Source organism: Stylophora pistillata, chromosome 2 (genome assembly GCF_964205215.1).
Source record: "Stylophora pistillata chromosome 2, jaStyPist1.2, whole genome shotgun sequence".
Classification (NCBI taxonomy): Eukaryota; Metazoa; Cnidaria; class Anthozoa; order Scleractinia; family Pocilloporidae; genus Stylophora; species Stylophora pistillata.
The window spans coordinates 44,571,887-44,593,876 of NC_142520.1; the positions used below are offsets into that span (position 1 = coordinate 44,571,887).

A 21,990-nucleotide genomic window follows, 5' to 3' on the forward strand; every position below is an offset into this window, starting at 1 on the left:
CGCATCTCGCATTTCTGGAGCTAAAATACCACGTTACAAGTTGAAAAGGCACAATTTTTTTGGGATGTTTTTGGAGCGAAAGAACGTTTGCTTTGTGAGTTAAACTTGTTGATGGGGAACCGAATCAATGCAACCGTTTACTCGTACTAGACCAAAGAAACCTTGAAGGTAAGGCCGATTCTAGAAAAGCCCGATTCTAGGTAAGCCCGATTCTAGGTAAGCCCGATTCTAGAAAAGAAAGAGGGAGTTTGGCTTTTATGCGAGGTTATTGGAATGAAAACGTACCGTTTAAAACCAGTTTTTTTCTTACTTTCCTTTGATTGTAATTCGGTTCGAACCACTGGTAACTCAGGTTTACTGTTTGTGTCACGAACACATGGGGAGAACATATGTGGAGAAGTTAAGGTCTGGAAATGTGCTTGAAAATAGAAATGAAAATCAATGAAACTTATCATGTAGCGATTTTTTGTTGTCCTTAATATGTACGCGAGGTTTCGGGAAAAATACTCTTCTTCACTTTTCCTTCATAGTAGAGAGACAAGGTAGGAGGCTGACGGCAGTGTCGAGGACCGATCGACCTTCAATCTAGCACATTTTGTTCGCGAAAATCCAATCCAGTCGCGAAACAAACACGCCGGGCTCGTAAAACAAGAATAACTCTAAACCTTGAATCCACTAAAGCAGCTCCAGCTTGAAACGCGAAGCCTACTGGCTCCCTAAATCCTGAACGTTAACCCAGTAGAATGGCGACCCGAAACCGTTACCGTCACAATTTGTCCAATTCAAACTGACACTGAGCTCGGGGCACCTGGTAATGAGTATAATAAGTCCCCGTGGAGTGAGGGGAGTCCCAGATTGCTCAAAGGTAAAACTCACCATCAGACTACACCCTCGGGAATATTGGCCAGAATCCATTCTTTCTCAACAACCAATCACATTATTGGTCCAGTTGTTAGAAGTGTAGATAACGCTATCCAACGGATAAATCGCTGTTTATTGGATGTGACAAGTAAACGTACCGCGTTATCCAGAAGATAGAGAATTATCCATTGGATAGCGTTAACCATCCTTCGAACAACCGGGACCTGGTGTGACTATGGTGTAACCTTATGGAATCTTGTTTACAAAGAAATGAAATTCGATCGGGGAAGAATTTGATCACGTGCTAGGTAAACGAGGAGAAAATCACACGAGTCAGCGGCCGCCACGTAGGACTCAGATGCATAGTTTCTCAGTTTCTTGAGCTTTACAGAGATCATCGAACTGTATTTATTTTATTCTGAACTAACAAGTATGGAAATTAACAATGCTACAGCAAGGCAATTTTTATTTCAGGGGCACGTTCTCTTTTATTTGCTAAATGAACAGAGGACCAAATGATTCGCAAGTCAAGTCACCTTTGGAATTTTGATGAGTCGTCTTTTCAAACTTCTTTTCCTTAATATCTTGTATCAGTTATTGCTTTCAATCGTTTTTCATTGGAAACTTCACTCTTTTATTTACTTTTGTTTTCTTTCATAATTATAGTATTTTAATCTAAACAAGTAGTTTAGCCGATTTTCCTTTTAATCAGTGTCGGGTCACGTAGCGGTTGCCGTTGGGTTTTTGACCCGAGACCCGTCTCTTATCTGGAACACTGCTAAAATTCGCCCCATATGGTCTCTCCTTTTAAAACCACGTGTACGTAACACAAACAGCGAGCCTGGGTTACCTGTGTTCGAACTCTGATTCTATCTATTGATGATGGTTAACGTTAAGTTTCTAGCAGTAATAGCACAAAATGCAAACTATTCTTATTTCCCCATTATTTCCTTTATACTTTGCAGCCATATTTAGTCCGCATTTCCGCGCTTAGGCGCATGTTTGCTGCCATTTTGGTAGAAATATAAATATAGAGGCAAGACCGATACAACGTAGTTAAGTTTTAAGACGGAGCACTATATTTCGGCTGGCCAAACCATGCAGCCTTCTTCAGGTGTAGTGGGAATCTACATAGAGTTAGGGTGATATTTTATAGATAGCTGTATGATGTAACAGCGGAAATACGTAAAACTAATTTGATTGACAGTGAGATAACAATTAAAAATAGAAATAGTAAGTAAAAATAGAAATAAAGTAGGGTAAATTGTATAAATAACGAGAAGTAAGAATTGTAGAAGGAAAAACCGTCTAATACATTTCTCCGCGAGCGTTAAGGCCATCGGGATTAATAGTATTGCCTCTTGAAATTAAAAAAGCTTCCCTGGCCTTGCGGATCGAGTCTCTCTTGGAAAACACTTTTTCGATGGCGATAAGCTCCATGTCGTGAGCAGAGTGTTCACGACAGAGAGGAAAGGAAGTGTTCTGCCACTGTAGTAGATTTAGATTTAGAGTTAGGTTTATCAATGGGACGGCGGTGTTCATTAAAACGGTCTTTTAAGCGTCGTTTAGTTTCTCCTATGTACTGTAAGTTACAGCGGTTACATTGAATTAAGTAGATAAAGTTTTTAGTGTCACAGGTCAAGTGAGATTTAATAGTACGTGTTTCGCAGGTAGAAAAAAAGGGTATAGTAAGTATGTCCGTCAGAGATGTGGGAACAAGTAGCGCAGTTACTACGACAATGGAAGGAGCCGGGTGGGGGGGGGTGGGGGAAGTTGAGAATGGGAAGTGGTAGAATTGGAGGGGAGTTTGGCTGTGACAAATGTGTCGCAAAGGTTGGGAGAGCGTCTGAAGGCAACAACTGGCAGCTGAGGAAAAGCTTTCTTTTAGCGGTTAGAAGACAGCAGCAGATGCCAGTGTTTTTTGATAATGTTGGAGATGTGAGGAAGCGACAGATTAAAAGTAGTTATAAATGGAATACGGTTAGGTTTTTTTACGTCTTTAGTTTGTAAGGTAAGTGTGCGGGAGATGTCAGCGGCGCGTTGTACTTGATTGGTGACGCATTTATGGCTGTAACCTCGTTTGAGAAGGTATGTGGTAAGTTGAGTGGCGCGAGTCTTAAAAGCTTTGTATGTTGAACAGATTCATCGTAGGCGAAGTGCTGGACTGAACGGAATGGCTATTTTAGTATGTAGAAGAAGAGTACAGTAGATACATATGTTTGTCTGTGGGTTTGATGTAGAGGTCAGTGGAGATGTTTCCGTCGGTGGTTAAAGAGACACTACAGGATTTCTGGTTATGATAACGTGGGCGGGGTTGATATGCCAAGCTTCCAAACAAGGGCACTGGTGGTCGATTAGGAATGATCACTTTAAAATTATCCCACCCAATAGTATGATTAGTCAGGCATGCGTGCTACGATAAAGCTGAATTTTCTCTTCTGCAAAAGGAGGCCACTTTTTGATACTCTTTCAACCGATTACCAAACTAACGTTTGGTCTGTCCGATATACTCATGATCACAGTCATTGCACGGAATAGTATAAATAGCGTCAGTTTGTTGTTCTTTCGTGACAAGATCCTTAGCTTTAGCAAAAATATGCTCTATAGTCTGAAAAGGTTTTTGAGCAACTTAAACGTTGTGGCTTTTGAAAATTCTCTTGGGTTCCATAATACTCTTGATGTAAGGAATAACAACAAAACCAGTAACTGGTTCGTTCCCATCAGCATTGTTACTAGCTGCAATTATGGTTTCTGGCAGATACGGAGAAATGTTTTGGAATAGCCATTTACCTTATAAGGATGTCAGAGGCATATTTTCTCTCCTCAGCCTTGGAAAAAGTGAATAATTATGGTAGACAGTCAGCCCTCCAGAGTAAAGAACCAAATCATGTACAACTGATACCAGCGGCCAACTCTCACACCCATGGATTAAAAACTCAGATTTCAGGCTATTTATCACCTGTTGATCAATTCCTAGTGTACAGAAGAACGGGAATTTACAGATTCAATGATAGATAATATATAGTCCTATATTTCTGATAGCGCAGCAAAGATGTGCCTCCCTTGATGCACAACACTGAGCTCTAAAAGCCTCAGATATCAGACATCTTGCCACGACTTACCTTTTATGTGATTCATTCACTATAGAACAGTCATGACCAGGCGTCTTTATTAAAAGGTTTTCATTATATTTTTTATTATTAACATAGTGTCATTACTAAACCAAGCATATCTTTTTTGGGTAAAGTTGGTGTGAGCAACTCCTCACTCGATGTCACTGATGTCACTTTTGCTTAATTGTCAAAACATCAGTGATTGATAACACCAACAGTAATCCCTCTAACCAGACAGACGAACTAATAATGGTTTTTTTTTTTTTATTGTAAATAACGCAGACGCCTGAATGACAATGACCTGAAAGGAATTAATGGAAGCACCTTCAAACGCATGAAAGAGTTAAAAGAACTGTGAGTAAATATCAGATACTATTGGAGAAGAAATTCCTTGACCTCAAAACAGAACTTTGCATCGCAACAGTTTATCATTTCCCTTTGCTAGATCAAAGTGTTTCAAGATCTGCATTATGACTTGTGCTGTGAAGTGCAATGAAAACGGATCAACAAAAGTAGATAATCACATTTTTAATACAGACATTCTTAATACAAAGAAAATAACTTATAATTCAAACTTTGCGAAAAATGTGGAAAAAGACACAATTACATTATTGCTTCGCATGATGTGGTTATTTGTTAAGTTGTGAATTAAATGTTGCAGCTCAGTACAAAAAAAAATGTTTTGTAAAGTAGAAGCATTCCATTTCCCAACCATCCGTTTGTCGTTGATTTTTCCCATGCTTTTTTTTCATTTTCTTTTAATCTCTTTTTCCCTTTAATGACAAAAGACAGGTCAGCTAGAGGCTACTTTCAAATGATAGAAATAGCTGGATTTGATACAACTAATCATGTTTCTCCACTTCAAAATAGATGGTTGCAAGACAACAACATCACTGAGTTACCTCCTGAACTATTTCAAGATCTAGAAAACCTGCAGGAACTGTAAGTTTCTTTGGAGATCCTTTCCTCACGTATTAGCTTAATGACTGCTCAACTCTTTGTCACTATTCCAAACATTTATTAAAGACTGAAAGAAATATCAGTCACTTGTAATATCTCATAACTAATTATATTCCTATAAGCACCAAAAACATAACCTACCAATTTAACCATCTCCAATTTTGATCTTTGTTTTTCTAATGATCAGTGTAAGATCTGCAGTCATTCAACAATGAAATCATGCGTGCCATAAAGTTTCTAGTTGTTATGGGATATTTTTACCTTTTTTTAACTATTTTGATATCTTCTGAGATTAAGAGCTCGATAATTTCTCTAATTATTTCTACCCTAGCAATGATTTTAAATGAAAGGGGAACCAGCCTACCTCTCCCAACACAAGAGAGTTGGGCGTGGTAGCAATTGTAAAATTGTCAGCTACGAGTTTCTCCTTTTGCTAGAAATATTGACCTTACCAAAATGAATGGGCAATATGAATATACTCGACAGTAACGATGATAAGCAATAAACAAAAATGGTGCTGTTCGGCCTGGTTTTATAGATAAACGGACGTTTAATCGTTTGACAAATTGTGAGACAAACGATTAAACAGTCATTTTTCTAAAATGAGCGTATTGCCCAGATTTGACTACACTTTTTTATAATTTTTGATGACCAGCCTCTGTTTGTATTTTTGCTTATGAATTATGAGCTACAGTCTTATTGAAAAGACATTTTTTGTCTCATCATTCCTAACAGCTATCTGTCAAATAACAAGTTGAAGAGTCTACCACACCGACTTTTTAGCAGCCTTTCCAAGCTGATACATCTGTGAGTAAGATGGTTATTTAACAAAGAAGATAATTGGGTAGAACCAAATGATCATTTTTATAATATCGTTTACAAAGGCACAGCTGTAACAGTTCAAACATCATGGAGTTTTCCAGCTTGACTTTGTAAATCTGATCATGTAGATGAATAACAGAATGCTATTTTATGCAGTTGATGTGCTTTGTAAAGTAATGCTAAGGTACTTGGAGGTTTAAAAGTTTAAAAGCTTCTGTATAAAGCAGCCTCAACAACCCCTAGGTTTCTTTCTGCTGGACGAAGTACCAGCTTTTAACATATGATAAACCATTAACCTACACTTGCACCAGCCAGATAATGTTGCTATTAGATAGATAGATCTATAGATAGAAACTTTATTTAAGTGTCAGGAAAATAAGCTAGCCAAGAGGCAAGCCCTCTACTAATAGGGGACACCTACAATTAATAGAATAAAATAATTACTAAGTTATTATTTTATATATTTGCTAGGAATAATATCAATAGTAATAATTATAGTATTGATGATGAAATAGTAATAGTAATAAAAGTAATAAAAATAATAATAGTAATGATAATGATGATGAAAATAATAATAGTTGTGACAAGACATAGCTTGCATTTGGATATGATCTTTCTTCTTCCGGTGACGTTGCTATTTTTTTTTGTACCTATTTTTTTTCTTTTCTTTTTGTTTCTTTGTTTTGTTTTTTATTATAATTATTTCACTGCTGTGAGGAGTCTCCCCTCCTCCCCCCCCAAAAAAATGGAATATTTCCTTGATTGGCTTCTTTTTTCATTTTTTATTAGGGAAACATATTTCATGTCATTTTGTCTAAAAAGATGTTGACAGATGTTCTCATGTTGTAGTTGTTCTTTATTATTGTGTTCTTGGCAAGTTTAATATGCTAGGGTCTTCTTGGGCTGGATTTGAAGACATAAGACTTCTTCCTGGGAATATGTGCTAAAGATTTGGGGGAAATAAACTGAAAAGGGGAGGCCACTACACAAGTAATAAGACACTTTTTGAAAGTTTTTCACCACAAACTGCCAATAATTATTATTCTATGAATCAGTTTAGATGGTAATTCTATCATTAGCAAATTCCTCGTAACTGTGGGGATCTCTTGTAGGGATTTATCAAACAATGAACTTGGAAATCTGCCACCGCACATCTTCAGAAACATTACAGCGGTAGAATTTCTGTGAGTAAGATTCTTATTGACATTAAAGATTGTATTGAAAATTTTAGAATGTGGTAAATACAACAGCTTCCTAGATTATGACAACTCTAATTATAATATACTTTCAGAAGGCAAACATTAGTTTCCTTTAAAATATAATATATATTATTGTATTGGAGGATCAAACTACCCAATAAGTTCGTAATTTGTAACAGGAAATGGATCATAAATCATTTTTCAAATTCAGCTTTAAACAATAGACCTCATGAGGGCGTTTGGGAATAAACTTGGGATTTTTTTAGCTTAACCTTGAAAGTATTATTCTCATGTCTGATGTTTTTCTTTGAAGAGTAAGAATTGAAAACTGAGAGCTATTTTATTGGAGAAAGCATTGTCACTGCCTTACCTGAACAAGTGTAGTGGCCTAAAAAATGAAAAAAAAGAAAAACAGTCTTAAAGATGTTACTCCACAGCTACATCTGCATATGTAGTCTAAACTTTCCATGGTGCTTTCTTCAGAAAATTGGACTACAATAAAATTGAGAGGCTTCATGAAGATCAGTTCCAGGGCTTGGTAAAGTTGTTCGAATTGTAAGTACACTCAGAGTTAAAACCTTTTCCCAAGATGAGTGGATTCGCAAACCATATGCAGCTCCGGCGAGGGGCTAACGCTTAAAACGTCAGCTTTTATAAATTCTTTACGGAGGCCATTTTACATTTATCAACTCCAGTTGATAACAGCAAAATTACAAGATTGTAATGCTAACTCTGTCATCGATTAAATGTAATATGCCACACCCGATTGTAATCATATTATGTTACGTATTATATTATATATCTTTTATTTCTTTCACCTGTTTAAGATATCTCTCGGAGAACAAAATCGAGACTTTGCCTGAGAAAATTTTTAAAGGCGTCGCAAACCTTAAAGCTCTGTGAGTACAGTTAATCACAAATAGAAAAAAAAAATTAGAATACTTGAAGGAATGGAAAGAGTATAACAGAAGCATTTAAAATCTGAGATTTAAGTTCACAAATTCTAATATCAAGTAAATAAAAATAAGCTGATCAACAAAGTACTGCTGTAGTAATTTATGTTTGACTAAAAATACGGTCTTTTATGAAATTACTTTTAGCAAGCAAGGTTAGATATAAGAAAAACGCAAACACTCATGGTTGAGAGCCAGATAGTTTCACTGCAGTTCCATGTAAATTTATGAGGAAACAGACAATCATGAGACCCTGTCTACTTACTAATTGTGAGTTATTGTGTTATTCGTTTCAGAGATATCTTCGGCAATAAGATACGAAACGTTTCCAGCACGACTTTCACCTATGCCCACGAATTGCGATTTTTGTAAGTGTACGGCAAATGAGAGACTTTCATCCAAGCAAGTAAACTTTGTAGCATAAAATTAATTACAAAGCTGGGCTTTTTCAGGAAATATTTTGGGTTCTTGGGTTTTTTCTTTCTTTTGTTTTCCTCTTTTTAGTGCTTTTTGTTTTTTTTTTTTTTTTTAACAATAATAAATGAATCTCATTCTCCCAATTCAAATTTTTTTGGAGTAAGCCAAATCAAATTTTTTGGTTCAATTTCTATATAATCCAACTTAGTGTTTTTCGCATAATTTTTCAAAATTGCAGGTTTATGCACTACAACCTGATGGCTGAGCTCCCTAGAGGACTTTTCACCCAGCAGTTGAAGCACATTATCAGAGTGTAAGACTCCGTCCATAATAAACAATTACTTCATTCACCCATCTAAAAAATTGTTTTAATAAGAGTGTATGTTATCAATCAGTCACCAATTATTAATCGTTTACAGATCATTAACCTTTAATGTATCTAAATCACTAAATGCCCATTGTTTTCTATCCGTGTAAGGTTGTTATTAATGCTAAATATTTCTTCTCTTTTTTTTTCCAAATCCAGGACTTTGGACACCAACCTAATGTGCTGCCACCTCGATCTTTCCAGGCAGGATGCCGATTGCGACTATTCTTTCAATGACAACTTCGCAAGCTGTTACTCTATGTTCCGTAACCTTGCTCCAAGGAGAAGTCTCTGGGTTGTCGGTCTTCTGTCGTTGTTTGGGTCTTTGTTTGTTGTTGGGTGGCAGTATTTTTTCCCTGATTACAATGTGGTCCAGTCTATCATGTTGGTGAATCTGGGTATCTCAGACGGCATCATGGGTATTTACCTTATCATTATAGCTATAAAAGACCTACAATGGTCGGGGGAATACTACCTGCACGACTATGAGTGGCGCACTGGCTGGTTTTGTCATTTCAATGGCGCCATGTCTATCCTTTCAAGTGAGGTGTCAGTTATGATGATTTCTTTGATTGCATGGGACAGGCTCAAGAACATTGTGTTTCCCTACACTTTTGCAAAAATTACACCAAGGCAGACTCGTATAATGTGTGCAGTCATCTGGTTGGTGGGAGGCGTCATGGCATTTCTTCCCTTGTCTGGAATGCACTACTTTGGTGACTGGTATTATGGCAAGAACGTAGTGTGCCTGCCCCTGCAGCTATCGCCGCAATTACAAAAAGGCTGGGAATACTCCACTTCCATATTTATCGTTTTGACTTTTTCTCTTTTTATCTTCATAATGGTGGCTTACATTGCCATCTTGTTGAAATCATGGTCGTCAAGCAAACAGCTCGGAGCACATGGAACTATTCGTGAAATACGAGCAAGAGCACAAAGTGCCCAGGCCAAAAGAGAAAGAGCACTTGCCAGAAGAGTGTTCTTCATTATTCTGACCGATTTCCTGTGTTGGATACCAATCATTGCTATCGGCATCAAGTCGCACGTCGAGAAAACATTTGATCCGCCTGGTGATCTGGCAGTATGGATTGCAGTGTTCGCTCTGCCGATCAATTCAGCTGTCAACCCATTGCTGTATACGTTTTCTACTCCACAGGTAACAGGTTTATTTTTTATTACTTTTGAATAGGGCATACTGCCATGTTCAAATCTGCTTTCGTGTCAGAGCAGGCTGACAACTTAATGTTGTAGCTGTGACGGTTGACATACCAAACAAAAATGAAAAAGAGTTGATTATGACCACGGAGACCAACTTAAATATAATTAACAACTATTCACCAAAGTAGAGGTGGTTAGTGGTGGATCTTTACCGAGCCGCGAAGCGAAGCGGCGAGGTAAATATCCACCGCTAGCCACCGACACTGAGGTGAATAGTTGTTTTAGTATATACTAAAACAGTGAGATAATATACACCACCGTCGTTAATTTGAGTGATTTCTTTGCTTGTCACGGATGCAAACCGGGACGCCATTTTTTCCCGAGTTGCTCGGAAGTAAATAGCAAAGGATATTCGGAGTTTGTTTAGCCAATCAGAGCGCGCCTTCAATGCTATCCACTGTTTTAGTATATACTAATAGAGATTATTCAAGAGTCACACTAACTATCCCAGAAATTTCTGATGTGTAGGTGCAAGCTATACTGAAACCAAAACTGAGGAAGCTGTGGTTCAATGTTCGATCTTTTTTGAACAGAGGACAAAATCTAGAAGGTACAGTTTTATGTTCCATTTTAAAATACCATGATAACAATAATCGTGTTCCACACCTTGAAATAAACAAACTTTAAGGTTTAACGATTTTTGTACAAGTTTTGTGTTAGTACCTTGTTTCAAATCTTTTTGCGTCTAAGGCTTTGAAGGGGGATAAGAGTGAAAATGTTTTGAAATGGTAAAAACTGATGTATTTTTCCATTTTTTATTTTGATTAACTGAGCAAATTATTGAAATGAGCAAAATGGGATTGTAATGAAGAACACTAGGAGCTAAGGCACGAACAAGCAAGAAAAGCAATCAAGGGAGTGACTCTGAATTCAAGGATAGAAATAGGGGCAAACCAAGTTTCATGGGGGAGAGGGGGGCTTCGCTGGAAGAAAATCTTATTTAAAATCAATTTATGGAGATTGGTATCTTTAAAGCCATGTTCTAGGAACGTTGAAACAAATTGATGCCCTTTACCAAACCCATTTTAATAAAAATATGAGCGGACATTTGTAAGTTACTATCAAAATATAAAGCGATAAATCTCTGTCTTTAGTTTCAAGGTAAAGATACAAATCTGACTGTAGAATGTTTATCATTGTAATAACTGTTTGGAAAACCCTGACAGTGGCTTATTCTCTGTTTGGAGAAGATCAAGACAGATTTATTGTTGTTCGTTTATGAAATAGAAGAGGCAGAAAATGATCAGCAGGGACATTTTGGAAATGAAGGTGCACATGCTAACAACGAGGAGGGTAAAGATATAGTTCTTCTTAATGTAATTATATATGAAATATCCCCCGTCCGGTCTTCAGCAACCTTTTTCATTGTCACTTATTCATACTTTGTTTTCTTCCCTTTTATAATCTTTTTTTTTTTCGCCTACTTTTTTGCCCATAGGAGAACATATTGAAATGCAAGAAATAGAATACCACGAAATCCCAGTAGAGGAAGCCCCTGAATTGCCTGATCCGCAACTAGGTCAGTACTCCGTCTGTGTACTTATATTCAAACAGCACTTTACAAAAATTAAAGTAAAACAATCAAATGGGAAACATACCAAGGAAATTTTTCCACTCGAAGAATTTGCAACCATTATAGTGATGTTGATGGTTATGACGGGATTGACTTTGTACCTCAACTTCATTAGCAGTTATATTTAGCCTAATTAACTAAATTTGCCAGAATATTTGCAAATTCAATTTGAAATACCTAGAGCGAAACCACGGCATTCCTTTCCTGGTCTGATACATTCTTTATGTGCGTTTTAAGAGAGAAAAGATTGACGAAGGGTTTTCCCACCTGACATAATTGTGATTAGCTTTGGTGTTATTCATTTTGGTTGATAACTGCATGAAGAACACCAAGTTCACCTAGCTTTATATTTTTCTTTAGATAACACTAAAATTTCTGGCGATAGTCTTCTTAGAGACTTTCTACCCCTCCACTCTTGAGATCCCCCTCCCTTTCCATTAGTAACCTGCACATTGTATTATAGAAGGAAAGGTACCTTCGTACCTACATACGACAAAGCTGTAGCAAACGAATGATACCTCTGTATTGATAATTATTATACATTGTAGTCACCATCTGTCTTCACATTGGCTAGATTCCCACAGTTAATTCTGAGAAACAGCGCATCCTACAGATTATTCACTAGTCTGTACCTACAGATTAGTGAATAGTTTGTAGGTTGCGCGCGCAATGTATGATATCCGGTGGAGCTATGTCTAGTTCACGGACAGCGAAGTAAGAATGGCTTTTCGATTCGCATCATCGACCCAGCGAGAAATTGAGAAATTACTTGAAGATAAAGATTCGGAAAATACTAAAAGATCGACAAAAGTGGCGAATGTGTAATAAAACAATTATTGGATGAGGTGTTTGTGATATCCGGAACAGTCAAGTTCTCGGGTAGTGTTATCAGCCTCAGCCTTCGGCTTCGGCTAATAACATTTACCTCTACCCTGGTTATTCCGGATATCACAAAAACCTCATCCAATAATTGTTTATAATTAATCCGTTTTGAGTTTTTGGTTTTATTATATGATAAATAACTCTAACTTGAAAATATTCCTTAACTTTTTCGACAGCGATGGAACAAGTCTGTAGAGGGGATGAAAGTGCATCTTCCTCAGGTATTACTACTTGTTACTTGGAATAAAACTCACAATCTTGCAGATGTAAATAAGAGCTGTGCAACATAACAAGTTTGTATCCATCGAGAACTCAGCTAATTCATTGCGATTTCTAAGCTTTGCTGCAAATTTTTTACGCTTCCGCGCGTCCAGTTCTGAATGTAAAGCTAACAGTAAACTTGAACAAAAGTATGTAAGGTCTTCTTTTTAATAACTGGGTTACTTAGTAATATATTCATCAATCATTAAATAGTAGAATACATATATCTTACTAGACGTTTTGTTGTGTAAAGGCTGATAGTTTCGAAAGAAACTGTTTGGGGCTGCGTCGGTGGGAGTAACGAAATAATTTGGATGTATCAACAAAGTTGAAATGGTAAATTGGTCACCGTAACGATTACAAAAGCTGAAGTTTCGAGCGTCAGCCCTTCGTCGGAGCGAACAGAGGAATTGTGGGTTGTGTGTGCTTTTAAAGTCAGAAAATGGAGCTACGTTATAGGTGGGAACATGGCAACGAGAAAAACAAGAATAAAGTAGTGGAATGAAAATTAGTGGAATAAATTAGTGGAATGAAAATTAGTGGAATAAAAACCTCCGCCAATGTAATCTATTGCATAACTTGCACTTATTGCAAAAAGATATACATCGGCGAAATAGGCAGAAGACTAGGCGACCGATTCCGAGAACACCTTCGAGACGTGGAAAGGAATGACAAGGACACATCGAAACCAGTCGCTAGACACTTTAATTTACCTAATCATTCTAAGCAACATATGGCAATCTGCGGTCTTTCCTTACACTTAGGTAGCACGGAAAGCCGTAAAAATCTTGAACAAAAGCTCATCTTTCAAACCGGAAGTCTAAATCCCACAGGGATCAACGAACGCTTTTCATTCCACTAATTTATTCTTGTTTTTCTCGTTGCCATGTTCCCACCAATAACGTAGCCTAATTTCTACTCTACGGAGTGTAGTTGGATAATAAACAAGAATATTACCGCATGTATAATGTATAAGTATAGTAATATATTTAAGTAGAAAACACAAACCAAACGCATCATGTAATGGTTTACTCTACTTGTTCTTTGAAACAGATTATGACGATGATTTTGACATCCGACCTGCTACTAAAAAGACTGTGAAAGGTATAAGGCCATTTTAATTTTCATTTATTTTGAAGGAGAGTATACTATTTTACAGAACATTAAATTAAGGAATGCTTTGTACCACCCAAAGTATTGAATGGTACTATCAAGCTGGTGCATGGAATCTTTGACTGTACTGTTTCTTTTTCCGTCATACAAACAAGATCGGTATTGCGTATTATTAACGTCATAATCACCAATCAAATCACAGATTCTAAGTCTGTCTTATGAATAAGTTCATGAGAGTAGGTTGGTATTTTCTTCCTTTCTTACTGAACCTAACGGATCAGCGCAATCGAAAAACCTCTTATTGGCAAGTTTGCGGTTGTCAGAGAAAATTGCCAGTTAAACTGACGAGCTAAAGGAAATTTCATAAAAATTGTAGCATGCATGTCAAAGGTGCTTGTAAAAAAATGTCTTCTTAGGAAATGAGCAACAATTGGTTAAAACCTTCAAAGGATCAATTTCAGTATAGCTTAATTTAAGTAACATAATTGTATGAGTGTGTTGTAAAACCTGAGGCTCGTCAGTGAATGCATGTTGCATAGAACTGTTCTTGCTCTCGTAACAAATTGCCTTATATTGGTACGTAGTTATGTTTATACATACTTGTTAGCAAGGCTCGAATAAGGTGAGTAATTAACTTTTGAGCGTCTACGAAACAACCAGAAATTTAGTCAAATGAAAGGTGTTCTTTATATTGCTGCAGTTACTGTTCACCATGGAGAAAGCCAGCACCGACGAAAAAGACAAAAAGGTAATTAGTTGTTCACTAGTTATGTTAGGTGGAGTGTCTATAGACCAATACAAGGCTCTGATGTTGATAACTTACGTAGTTCTATGAAAGCGCTAGTTTCCATTGAATTAAACACCCTTTTTTATGAAGGACAGGAGTTGTAGGTGTAACTTATAGCTACTGATGCAACATTCAAAATATATCGCGAATATAAGGCGTTTTATCGGTAGAACACTAATTTACACGATATAAAAAACACGAGGTTCAAAACTGCTAGAAAAAGAATTCTGAAGGAAAGGGAACACCAGCTTGGTCTTTAGTTATTTTTTATTATTTTTACTTTTCTTTTTTGTTAACGCTTTGAAAATGTTAACGGGACAGTTACAAGTAGGTCAAGGGCATGCACTCATCGCACTTATCCTGCAGGACGAGACGTAACAGAGACAAAAGTTATTAAGGAAATTGGTGGTCATTCAACAAAATTTTAAGAAGTGATAGTAGTTAACAGCTGAATGTTTAAACACCCTCCAAAACTGATGTTATGCTTTGGTGCCCCACCTAGAGTTCTCGATAATTTCAGCGAGTGTAAGAAATCAAATGTAAATAATTCTATCATTGTAATCTATTTTAAACCCATTGGTGCAGTTCAAGAAGGAAAAATTAAGCCTGAGCCTGGAAAACCCACTAGCGAAGGTAAAAAACAATGAATTGGTTTTTTGAACTCCTAATTGTTTAACATATGTCGTCTTTACTCTCGCTAACGGTGCATGCTGTTCATGAACTTGGCAGCTTGCTAACTGGGCCAATTTGCTTGCCTAAAAGTGGGCAACGGGTTTACTACGTAGACCGCTTCATATCTCTATTTGGCAGGAATTGTGTTAGCCTACACGGTGACTGTGAGAGTCCATATGACATATGACGTAAATCCAGAACATAACCTTGAAGGCATTCATACTTTATTCTAACTTTGCTTTCATACAGCTGGCGAATCTAGGGAGCAGGCGGGGAGCAAAGAGATTGCAGGGCCCAGTGACAAAGGTAAAGGAAAGAAAATGATTTTTGACTGGTCACTCAAGGGATTAAGCCACTTTCTAGGCTATCGAAGCCTCACTTTTACTTAGGTAGTCACTGGAAAAATTCTATTGGAGAGATTGGTTAAAGATTAATGACTTTTAAAAAAACGCTTAACTAAAACAAAATATTACTGTGAAATATTTTACTATTCTATGAAATGAATCATTCTCTGAAGAAGCTTAAAAAAGAAGGTACTAACTGACTACCTCTGTAAGAAGAGGTGTCTAACATCGATGGACCGTTCTGATGTTCAAATTTGTCTAGTTCCTTTAAAGTACTATTTTATTTGGAATTAATTATTATGGTGGATCTACAGACAGAAAACAGAAGTGACTGAAGGCTAGGGTACTTGCAAGAGCTCTTCTTAAATGATGGACAGTCATCGTCAGTGTAACTTACACCTGTTAATGCAACAGCTGAAATATATAGCAATTATGGCTGGTCTAAACGAGCACAATACCTTACTATTCATACCATCTGAATACTTTCAATATAAAGTAGTTCTAGAATAACGAGTGTTTCATTTATTTGCACCTTCATTGCAAGTCATTTTTTCATGATGTTAACGACTAACTACATGTATGCCAATGAATAAAGGCTGATAGTTTCGAAAGAAACTGTTTGGGGCTGCGTCGGTGGGAGTAACGAAATAATTTGGATATATCAACTAAGTTGAAGTGGTAAATTGGCCTCCGTAACGATTATAAAAGCTGAAGTTTCGAGCGTTAACCCATCGTCGAAGCGAATAGAGGAATTGTGGGTTGTGTGTACTTTTAAAGGCGAGAATGGAGCTACGTTATTGGTAGGAACATGCGAACGAGAAAAACAAGAATAAATTAGTGGAATGAAAAGCGTTCGTCGATCCCTGTGGGATTTATACTGCCGGTTTGAAAGATAAGCTTTTGTTCAAGATTTTTACGGCTTTCCGTGCTACTTAAGTGTAAGGAAAGACCGCAGATTGCCATATGTTGCTTAGAATGATTAGGTAAATCAAAATGTATAGCGACTGGTTTCGATGTGTCCTTGTCATTCCTTTCAACGTCTCGAAGGTGTTCTCGGAATCGGTCACCTAGTCTTCTGCCTATTTCGCCGATGTATATCTTTTTGCAATAAGTGCAAGTTATGCAATAGATTACATTGGCGGAGGTACACGTGAAGTGATCGGTGATCTTAATGGATGGTTTAGGTCCCGATATCTTATCAGTGTTGTGAATGAAAGGACACGTTTTGCATCGTGCACGAGTGCATTTAAAAGTGCCTGGTTGGTCATTAGTCTGAAAAGAACTTCTGACCAAAAAATTGCCTATGTTTTTGTCACGTTTGAATGAAATGAGGGGAGGCTGCGAAAAGATAGTGCTTGTCTCTGGATCGTTTTGAAGTAATTTAAAGTTTTTAAGAATGATGGATTTAGCTGAGTGGTTTTGAGGGTGAAACGTGAGAGTGAATGGAATGCGGTCGGAATCTTCCTTATGCGACGTTTGTAGTGCTGAATGTCGATCAATAAGTTGGGCCCGGTGGTAACCCGCTTGAACGACAGAAACGGGGTAACCACGTTTATCGAAAAACTGTCACATTGACTCTGATTTGTGGTGGAAATCAGAGTCATCACTGCATAAACCAGTTTGTTAGTTTTTAATTTGATAGGGGGCTGTGGGCCGGGTCATCTATAAACACCTAGTAACTAGTTGAAGACGTGTTAGCCTACGCAGTGACAGCAGTTCTCGATGAAATCCTATGCAACTTTGCAACAACTTTACTTTCACACAGCTAGTGAATCTGAGGAGCAGGTGGAGAAAGAAGAGATTCCAGGGCCTAGCGACAAAGGTAAAGGAGAGAACAGTTTTGATAAGTTACTCGAGATGCCAAGGCACCCTGTTATTGAAGAATCTCTTTTATCTCATAAGTCACAGGAAAAGCTATAGTGGAGAATTTTCCAAACACATTCGTAAAACAAAAGAATTGGTTGAAGATTGGGTAACACAAGACTGAACGACTGAGGACTCATGTCCTTTTCATCAAATAAAGAATTTTCTTGAAAGAAGTTTAAGAAGAAAAGTAGGTAATAGTTGACCACTTATGTAAAAGTTTCGAAGGTTCTAATCAAATCTATATAATTGAATTAACACAATCTATTCTAAATCTATTTGCGCAGGCGATGGAGAAAGTAAGCCTGAGCCTAAAGAGCCAACTGGAGAAGGTAAAAAAAAATTAGTCGCTTTTCAGGAACTTTACACTGTCCAACATATCTTGCATTTATTCCCGCCTACAGGACAAGCTTTTTCGTAACTTAACATCCAGCTGAGCCAATTTTCTGGCTTGATAGCGGGCAGTGAGTCAGATGTATATCAAGGCTCCCGTATCTATATGAAGGCATTTGTGTTAGCCAACGCAGTGACAATGACTGTAATTCTCGACGAAATCCTTAAAGGAACTCATAATTCATTCTAATGAACAACTTTGCTTCCACTCAGCTGGTGAACCTGAGGAGCAGATGGAGAGTGAGGAGATTCCAGTGTCTAGTGACCAAGGTAAAGGAGACAGAGAGAGTGGTTATTGATTAGTCCTTAGGAGGCTAAGGCGCTATCTTAATATTATCGAATATTCAGGTTATGTGCTGTCCCTTGTGATCCACCCACCATTCTCGCTCACTTTGCAATATTACAAGTATTCAAATGAACATAATTCAATAAGTACAATTTCTTTTTCAATCGTACTCATGCAGGTCAAGAAGGTGAAAGTAAACATGAACACAAAAGACCAACTGAGGAACGTAAAGACAATGATTTGCGAGTTTTAGAAACACATTTTAATACGTTGTATAACATGTGTTATGAGCTTCACAAGTAATTGGGTCAATTTAATGGCTTAATAGCAGGCCATGGGCCGGGTTTGTTCTGCGGACCACTTATTTACATTCATTTGCCAGCGCACAGTAAAACCGTGACCGTAATTATGCAAACTTGTAATTGATAACTTTCCTTTCACACAGCTGGTGAGTCTGAGGAGCAAGTAACAAGAGAAGAGATCCCAGTGCCCAGTGACAAAGGTAAAGGTGATTGCGGTGTTGATTAGGTATTTAAGATATTAAAACATTTTGTGAGTTCTTGAAGCATCTTTTTTAACTTGGTAATCACTGGATAAATTCTGGTGGAAAAATTGGTCGAAGGTCTAATAATTATTTAAGAAACTTAAATAGAGACAATATTGAACGATTGAGTACTAAAGTAACTTTTTTCTATTACATCATTTCTGAAGATGAAGAAGAAGAGAATGCGCCTGAGCCTAACATGGACGTCGCAGAGAAAGGTAACTCTCCTTATAAATTAACCACCATGTACTAATTGTGGTCTACACAATGCTTCATAAGGTGACGTAGAATAAAAAAAACTGCTAGGTGGCTATTGGGCTGCACTGAGGAGTTCTCTCGTTCCATATGGTTATAAGTTCATACCTGCGTGTGGTCCTTAATTTACTAACCAGCTTACTGATTGACAATCTGGTCAACTGACTAACTGGCTAGCTGACCAATTAGCTGTGAGATTAAATTAACTAGCTGAGCTGTACCTGAGTGACAAAGGCTGACTATCTGGCAGATTGTCCGCCTGACCAGTGGGCATGGTTATAGACTAACTGATTTATACTATGGCTTCCTGGACCAAGGTGCTTATTATACCGATTACCGGACTGCCGGCTCGGTAGATCAAGCAACCCACTGGTTTTGTTTTCAATAATTAGTGTGCTTTTTCCCTTTGTCTCAGACATTTAACAAGAGCCAAAAGCATTACCATTAGTATGGACACCTCGAGGGCTACAGAATAATTAAAAGATTCAAGGAAAAGGAAAAACAGTTCTTGAGTAGGAATCTATATGTACTGTCTGTGGCAATATCTCAGTCAGAAAATCTGTTTTAAATATCTTTTTCTTTAATCAGTTTAATGTTTACATTAGTTAACTAGTAAGCTTGTTGTCTGATATCTTCCTTATATGGTTACATAGGTAGGATATCTAAGTAGGCGTATAGTGGCAGTCTATCTTCGTTTCGTTTTGTTGGGTTTGTTTTTAGTTTGTTTGTATTTTGTGTTTGTTTGTTTTTGTCAATTGTAACGTTTTGTTATGTATATTTTTTGTTTGATTTTTTTGTTGCGTTTTTTGTCACTTGTAACATGTATGTCCACCTAATATATTCAAGTCTATTACTCTCAGCATGTTTCTATAGACCATAGTTCTTAAACCACATTCAAACCTAAAGGATGAAGGGAAACACAACGATATCACGGGTGAAGCCAGCCTAAAATCCTGTACAGCTGGTTCTACAATTTGTCTTTCGCCTGTTTGACTCTTAAAACATAACTGTTGCAAATTTTGAAACAAAATTTGAAATTTCTCATGGTACAGGCCTGCAACAAGTCGAAAAGCTGGCTACGCTCCCAATATATTAAGACAGTTCAGTCTGCATGCTGATCTATCCATTAAAGTTATTCCCTACTATCAGTAATAATATAGCTGAGTAAATATAGTGGTTAGAAATGCTCCACGGGTTTGAGACCTAATGTTTGGCTCATTACCATGGTAAATTTTTTAGCTTGTTCAGAGCTTGTTCTCAGTTTAAAAGGGATTCGATGACCTGATTACTTTCCTTCCACACCTCTATCTCAGTTTTTCCCAAAACTGCGATTTCATAATAGGACATGAAACATGATAGCTGACCGAAGCAAATGTTTAATTAACGCTTAAATTAACTTTCGAAAGTTCAGTTTCAATGGTATCTCTAATTTAGAAAACAGGCAAGCAAATATTGAAAAGACACCTAGAATTTAATTGGGGGAAATTCGTTAAATCAATTATCAGAAATTTTAGCGGCAGTATAACAATGATCTAAAAGCTCATATTAAGAATGTTTTTTTACTCGTTTGAGAGAATCACTGGCCCTATAATTTCTTTTCATTAGAAAGGAAAAGGAAAAATCATCTATGACAAGAACAACTCAGACACATGTACGGGTCAAGACTATCTCAGAATTTTACTTATCTCTTTTCCGAATTTTTCTGCTTGATACCAAATTGAGATCCATACATGTAATATTGAAAAGAACAAAAAGGGTTAATAATGCGATCACAATAGTAGAACATCAACGTGCTTTAATAAGAATTATCAGAAGATTTTCTAAATTTTTCTGCTTGATACCAAATTCAGATCAGTACATCTAATATTGAAAGAATACAAACAGGCTGATGATGCGAGCACAATAGTAAAATATCAGCGCGCTTTATAAGAATTATCAGAGATTTATCAGTAAAACAAAGATTTAGATAGCTCATATCTAGAATTTTGTTTAACTCGTTTAAGAGTAATTCGCTCTCAGATTGCGTTTTAATCGTTGAGAACGATGAATCATCTAACATTTGACAAGAAAGACTTAGACAAGTGTACCGGTCAAAACATCATTCACAACATATTTGGTAGCAGGCTGCTAATCTGAATTTGGCATATTTGGTAGCAGGCTGCTAATCTAAATAGTTCATTACTTACAGATTACGTGTCAAATTGCTTCATTTCACAAGTATCTTTAGTAAAGAATTACAAACTAAGGTAAAAATGCAGAAAAATTGAAAAACTTACTGGTTAAGACGTTACTTATGAAAGATTTGGTAGATATAAAATGATCTAAGTAGCTAATTTCTTGAATTTTAGTAACTCTCATGAGAACATTATAGTAGTTAAAGGTAGAGTGACGTCATTTCTGCAATGTTTCGACGTTTGTCATGAGCGCAGATTATAACAAAAAAAAAAAAAAAAAAATTAGAAAGATGTTTGGGTAACGAGTAACAACAGCAATTTGAATAGTTCATTCCCACAACTGGCATGAGAGAGTTTTACGCCATTTAAATTAAATTAAACTAAATGAATAAAACCGATGAAAGTAGACAAAAAAGGAAGAGAAAAACAGGAAAATATAACGGGTAAGACGTCGGTTGTTACAGATTTTTTTATAGAATACAAATGATCTAAATAGCTCAACACTAGAATTTTTATAACTCGTTTACGAACATTATAATCATTGGGAGTTGCAGTGACGGCTGTCACTTTTTTAACATTATTCGTCGTTATCATTGATATTAACCATAACACAAAAAAAAAAAAGAAAAAAGGTCTTTGGATATCACAAAAATAGGTATTTGGTACCGTTCTGAAGTCTAATTTTGTAGTTCATTTTTAAAATTTTTTTAACTCATATCGAGAATTCTAGTTCATTGTATTATGTGGTATTCAAACTGTTTAAAAGCTTTGTTCAAACGTGTTCATCAAACATTACTAGTTTACTGTAAGAATATCTTTGAGGCAAAAGTGGCATTTAGAGGAAAATGACACCAAGTTAAGATTTATTGTAAAACGAAGCCTTCAATAAAACATCTGAAAGACCTTACACATGAGTCCGTTCATGGTTTACCC

The 21,990-nt window shown here is 36.8% G+C and overlaps 2 protein-coding genes and 1 long non-coding RNA gene across 3 annotated transcripts; all 3 read left to right on the top strand.

Annotated features, from left to right (window-relative positions):
- The first annotated feature begins 8,089 nt into the window (after positions 1-8,089).
- Positions 8,090-13,747, top strand: LOC148739762 (G protein-coupled receptor GRL101-like). The gene is made up of 8 exons (XM_088749560.1): positions 8,090-8,276; positions 8,564-8,638; positions 8,852-9,848; positions 10,379-10,460; positions 11,138-11,203; positions 11,349-11,429; positions 12,542-12,586; positions 13,680-13,747. Exons 2-8 carry the CDS (start codon positions 8,568-8,570, stop codon positions 13,745-13,747), a joined length of 1,410 nt encoding a protein of 469 aa, XP_088605686.1. The 5' UTR covers positions 8,090-8,276; positions 8,564-8,567.
- A 1,458-nt stretch (positions 13,748-15,205) lies between these two features.
- LOC148739763 (uncharacterized) lies at positions 15,206-18,288 on the top strand. Its single transcript, XM_088749561.1, has 5 exons — positions 15,206-15,287; positions 15,448-15,504; positions 17,308-17,364; positions 17,693-17,737; positions 18,012-18,288. The coding sequence occupies exons 1-5, from the start codon at positions 15,206-15,208 to the stop codon at positions 18,095-18,097; spliced, it is 327 nt and encodes a 108-aa protein (XP_088605687.1). The 3' UTR covers positions 18,098-18,288.
- A 142-nt stretch (positions 18,289-18,430) lies between these two features.
- Positions 18,431-21,962, top strand: LOC148739764 (uncharacterized). The gene is made up of 3 exons (XR_015996966.1): positions 18,431-18,586; positions 18,796-18,846; positions 19,299-21,962. It is a non-coding gene; the product is annotated as an uncharacterized LOC148739764 (long non-coding RNA).
- The last annotated feature ends 28 nt before the right edge of the window (positions 21,963-21,990 follow it).